General features: G+C 34.1%; 1 protein-coding gene across 1 annotated transcript in view; it reads left to right on the plus strand.

The window, feature by feature from the left end:
* Window positions 1-846: 846 nt before the first annotated feature.
* The window catches only part of LOC309492477 (uncharacterized protein), a 17,083-nt gene continuing 12,264 nt past the window's right edge, over window positions 847-5,665 (plus strand). Inside the window, exons 1-3 of the mRNA XM_082161482.1 lie at window positions 847-910; window positions 3,115-3,188; window positions 4,477-4,596. Of these exons, the coding sequence (XP_082017608.1) occupies window positions 4,512-4,596 (85 nt within the window). The 5' untranslated portion in view covers window positions 847-910; window positions 3,115-3,188; window positions 4,477-4,511. The remainder of the gene's footprint in view (window positions 911-3,114; window positions 3,189-4,476; window positions 4,597-5,665) is intronic.

Below are 5,665 nucleotides of genomic sequence, written 5' to 3' on the forward strand. Positions count from 1 at the left end.
AAATATATATATATATATATATATATATATATATATATATATATATATATGAAGAGTTCAGATGCAAAAGCCTCTAAGTGCATGAGTTAAAAGTCTTAAATCTCCTTTATAAATGCTTTACAAAGCATAACTAGTCCTCACTTTAGATGAGCTCACAATAATAGTTAACTGACCACTACTAAATGCTTTATAACTACCTGAATTTACTACATTTACTTACACTTTCTAAGTTATCTTATTAATCAATGACAACACCTGGTTTGTAAATAATGCAATACTTCATTTAGAAATGATAAATTGATCATTAATAAAGTATCAAAATACAATTATTAAACACATTATAGATATGCTTATAAATCAAGAATAAAGCATTTATAGCTGTATTTATAAACTGCTTATTAATGTATATTAATGCTTTGTAAATGATTAATTAACTGTTTAGTAATGCTTAACTAATGATTAATAGCATGCAGTTATTATAAAGTGTTACCCTTTCTTCTGCTGAACACAAAGGAAGATATTTAGAAGAATGTCAGTAACCAGACAGTTTCTGGTCTCATTGACTTCCATAGTAGGAAAAAAAATATATATGGAAGTCAATGAGACCAGAAACTGTCTGGTATGTATGTATGTATGTGTGTGTGTGTGTGTGTGTGTGTGTGTGTGTGTGTGTGTGTGTGTGTGTGTGTGTGTGTGTGTGTGTGTGTGTTGATCTGAATTTTCCCTTTGGACCCAATCACAACTGTCCTGATGTAGACTCATGATAGTGAGTGTGCTATTTGTTTGATTGCTGTAATTCATTAACCAACAGCAGCATTGACTCACAGGAAAGGAGAGAGCAGTAACTATTTCCTTAGCGATTGCTCAGACACACGCAGATATTACTGGACATAAGTTTAAATTACTGACAATATAGAGTGCCGAAGTTATGACGTCACTTTGTAGGCCAAAACGCGGAAGTGAGTTAGCATTTTAGCACTACGGGTTCCCTCGCCCTAAAGTCTATGGGTTTTTTGAATGGGTTTTTGCTAAATCGCCTGAAATAAGGTCTGTGGTTAACAAAGCCTCTAAATATTTTCACGTTTTGATCTATGACATAAAACACACCAGTTATAACCTGCTTGTGATTTTTTAAAACTTTATTGTGTCTTAAAAACGGTGGTTGCTAACAAGTTGCTAAAAGGGACTACATCCTTTGGCGGGGACTTTAGACGTCATCATGACAAACATGAAATCTCTCACTAGCCCGCGTTTCAGCTTCACGTTCTTAGAAGTTTACCTTTCAGTTAATATAGCCTACATAACGTTATTTTTGTTTTGTCCCGAGATGCAACCACAAGTCATCGAATGAAATCTCGTTTGTTTTCCGTCCGATGTTATCCAGCGGAGACTCTGGGTTTGTGCCAGATGTAGTAAAAAAGGCTAGCAGTAGCAAGAATAAACGTTTTTCATAACCAAATCAACAGCTAAAATACCTTTTGTCTTTCTCTTAAAATATCTAAAAGCTTGTTTACTTTGCCACTGTTTAATAGATTAGATCCGCTGCAGTTTTATTAAAGGCTAACGTTACGTTGAGAAATGTGTTTAATTAAAATATTCAAAATAATACCTGGTTTATTGACTTTTATTGTAACTTGTTTGGATATAATTATAGATAGGGTGGGTCCTGCACCTTGTGAACTTGGCTTTTACCCACCTATAATAATATGATTGTATTTGTAAACAGCATTGCCGTAGTTAAAGCAGGCAATGATATTAATCTTTGTTATTTTAGTAGTAAATGTTAACTATATTTAATGTGCTATATAAACGTGGACAATTCCCAGAGAACACGCTGATATGTATAGCCTTAATGCACTGTAAGTTGACTGTCTGACAAATACACAAATTAAATGTTAAACTATTGCATACTACTTGTATACTATTGTAACTACACTCCAGTCAGCTCACAGTAATGTGAATGTGAGATAAAATTTACTACACAGGCTCTCACATTGGGGCTTGTGGATTACCAGGTAAAAATAGAAAATGTTAACAAAATGAGGTTTATTTAGGGAACATATATGGTTTAATTATAATATATTATAATAAGCATTTGCTATTGACAATTCTCTTTAAATTCAACAACGTTATGCTTGTTCAGAGATTATTTGTATAGTTAGCTTAAATACATAGTTATCTTAAATACATATTATAACTCCTCTATCTCTCCCTAGTTTTACTCACTCGATTAACCTTGTACCTGATGCTGGCCCTTACAATACCGGCAAGTAAACCAGCATCTAAGCTGCACTGTTCATGTCCAGATTTATAGTTGTTCTCTCTTCGATCTATGGTTTTTCTATCGTCTAAGAAAAAGGACATGGAAATTGATACGGCCATAGCTAACGTTAGTGCTTCTGAGATGGTTAAAGCGCGTTTTTTTTCCTGGCGAATTAGCAAATGGTATGCAAACATACAATCAAACATAATACAGTGAAAGATAATCTTTAAAGTTTATTTGGGGCACAATGATCAGGCATAATAATCTTAATCACAAAGAAAATAATATTAAGGTTTATATAAACTAACAAAATAATAAACGAATAAATAAAACATTAACAAAAGATTTAAAAAATCTCAGAGAGGCACGCATAAACAAAATTAGTTTCTAACATTTTTTGAAAAACAGAAGGGGCAGTATTTCTCATGAAAAAGTGGATAAGTGTTCATACCATAGACTGTAAAAATAGGTTCATACCATAGACTGTAAAACATAGGTTCATACACAGTGCAGATCATAATGAGCGAGCGAGTGAGTGAGTTTGAGGAAGCTTGATGATGACGTTGATCCGCGACCATGGTGTGCTGTAGTCCGTTGATAGCCTACCGTTAGCATTTTATATCCGACGGCTTTATTTAGGCTTCAAAATGTATACATTTTGGATTAACTTGTAAAGATTATCTTGATAGACAAAACGTGTAAGGGTCACAACTCTTTGTTGAACACAGATCTTATTTTTTGCGATTTTCCAAAAGTCTATAGGGAAAATGCATTGCTTTTTGATCGAGGGAACCCATGCGCCGCTAACTTCCGGGTTGGCCTACAAAGTGACGTCATTACTTCGGCACTCTATATACTGTTAGAAAACGGATGGAAATGTAGCCTATTAGAAAAGGTCATCATATCATCTGTTTTTATTCTCAAGGTAAGATGATTTATTTTCTTTTTGGGAAGATTTTGTTTTGAGAAGACACAAAAGGCATTATCATTTGTATTTCTTTTTGTGTCATAATCATTACTAAAAGCTTGGTCTGGGTGTGACAAAAACTTTTTAAGTGAATTATAAATGCTGCATCACGGATGAGGGAATTCATATCTACTTTAATTAGGAAAAAAAGCGAATTGTAATTCTATTTGAACGAGTCTCTGATTTTTGTCTGACACTCGACAGGGAAGATAAAACTTTATTTGCCACAGATATAATGAGATTTCAGAAAACATTTTGAGGCAGTGGGAAATGCATGATAAGATAATTGAGAGATGCAGATTAAACAACTGACCAGGGGTGTGTTTCCCGTACAACGCCGTAACTCGCTGCTTTATAACTATAGTACGATGCATCATTGAAGAAGTCAACTATCTAGTTTCCCGAAACCGTATTGTCGCAAATTGGTCGTTCAACCACGTTGGTTTATGACGTCACGCCCGTGGTGGAGTAATAACTTCTTTTAATGAAACTGTTTGAGATTGAATTAACGCTAGATGTTTTGATATAAATTACAGTCATGACATCTGAGGACTATTTCTCATTTTTCTCAGTTATTTTGCTTTATTTCCAGATTCAATCATAGACTCGTTCTCACACTAAAACGACGCTTTAAATCTCTTGACAAACTAAAAGACATAAATGGCATTTGTATGTATTCTAAATAAAATATATAGATTGTACTGAATGTCAGATTGCTTATTTGGATTTATTGAGTCCTCATGTCAGGCAAACAAGAAACTCTGCTTTTTGCCACAGGTAAAAGATATGTCCAAACACACAACTCTGCGATGCTGTTTGCGCATGTCTGTTGGAACGTTGGTTTAGGGAAACACAGACTTGTTGAACTGCTGATAACAGCAGGACTTGTAGTTGCTAACAATGCTTTCGGGAAACTCACCCCTGAATAGTATAATTATAAGAAAAAAATAATGCATGAGTTCTGAGGGATTCAGTAGTTCTGACTACATTCAGATGATGAAATTACTTCTTTTTTTCAGTTAATGTTGTTTTTAATCATTTTAAAGTGTGTTTACATTACAAACGTTTACAGTAAATATAATCATGTAATCAATAACTCAAAATGGAGAATATCAACTGATAAAATAAACTAAGTGAGTGTGATTTTTGGCCTAAAAAAATCATACAATTTCCATTGAAAATCCATTAACAATGTGTCAAAAATTATTAATAATTTTAATATTCAATTTTGTAATTCATTGTTAAGGAACTGTTGACTATAAATGGAGGCAAGTAATTTAAATGGATCACCATCGCAGAGACTCTGACTCCAGTGACGACACCTGTGCTTCTGATCAGAGTGTTGACCCTCCTCCTTCATTCAACAGTGAGTCAGTAAATCACACTATGAATTTATGATACACGTTAGTTTTGATCTCAATTTCCCCGACAATCCACATACATGCAGGTCAGGTGGATTGGGTATAAATGCAAAATTGCCCGCAGAAGTGATTGCGTGTGTCCAAGCCCTGGTGTTGCTTGAGTTAGTGCATTCTCAGTGTTGCGTTGCGTCAGGAAGAACACCTGCTGTAAAACTTGTGCCAAATCCAATATGCGGACAAAATGGTAAAATGTTAATGTCTTGGAGTTAATCATTAGCTAGCAATAGCACACATGTATGAACTAAGTTATACAATGTTTTGTAGTGAAATGTTTTCAGCTCCATTTTTATTATTATTTTGTTTTCTCCAATTCACAAGTGTTGCTGGTAGTAGTGCCTCAAAACTTCTAATGCACATTACAGTGTTAGCAACTACACAGGTTTTACTACGACACTAAGCTTTCTCAGTAGCTCAGCTGGTACAGAATTACTTATGGATTATATAGTACTTATGATACGGAGATCTCGGGTATGAACCCTGTGAAAGAGTCATGATAAAAGAGCCCAAAGACAAGAGTTCAAAAAACAAGCTAAAATTGCATGGTTACGATTGTTCAGGTTTAGTTTAGAGTTTAGTACAGGTGTAGCCCATGTTATTTTAAAATGGAGCATTAAGAATTTAGCGCTACTCACCGGAGATTTCAATTCAGAACTGCTGTGATACGTACAAACTCATCGTAATAAAACATTGCTATATTCATGGTCATCTGTTCAGGAACAAACTAAACACGCTTTTATGATAGGATTCCATATGATATGTTAAGGCTCGACTTAGAAAAGCATGCTTTAGGCATAAGCTGTGTTTCCATTACAGATTTACGCAAAACTTTTGATATATTTTCTAAATGTTGATAAAAACTATTGTGAAATGACCGTTTCTATTAACCGATGTTATGTGACTAAAACAATAAGTCATTCCAAAAATCATGGTGACGAATGTTAGTAGGTTTACATATATATCGTTAATAAAGAATAGTTAATGAATAGTTTAATAAGAACTGTCTCATCTTCTGTC

The sequence above is a fragment of the Leuciscus leuciscus genome, assembly GCF_965113295.1.
Source record: "Leuciscus leuciscus genome assembly, chromosome: 2".
Classification (NCBI taxonomy): Eukaryota; Metazoa; Chordata; class Actinopteri; order Cypriniformes; family Leuciscidae; genus Leuciscus; species Leuciscus leuciscus.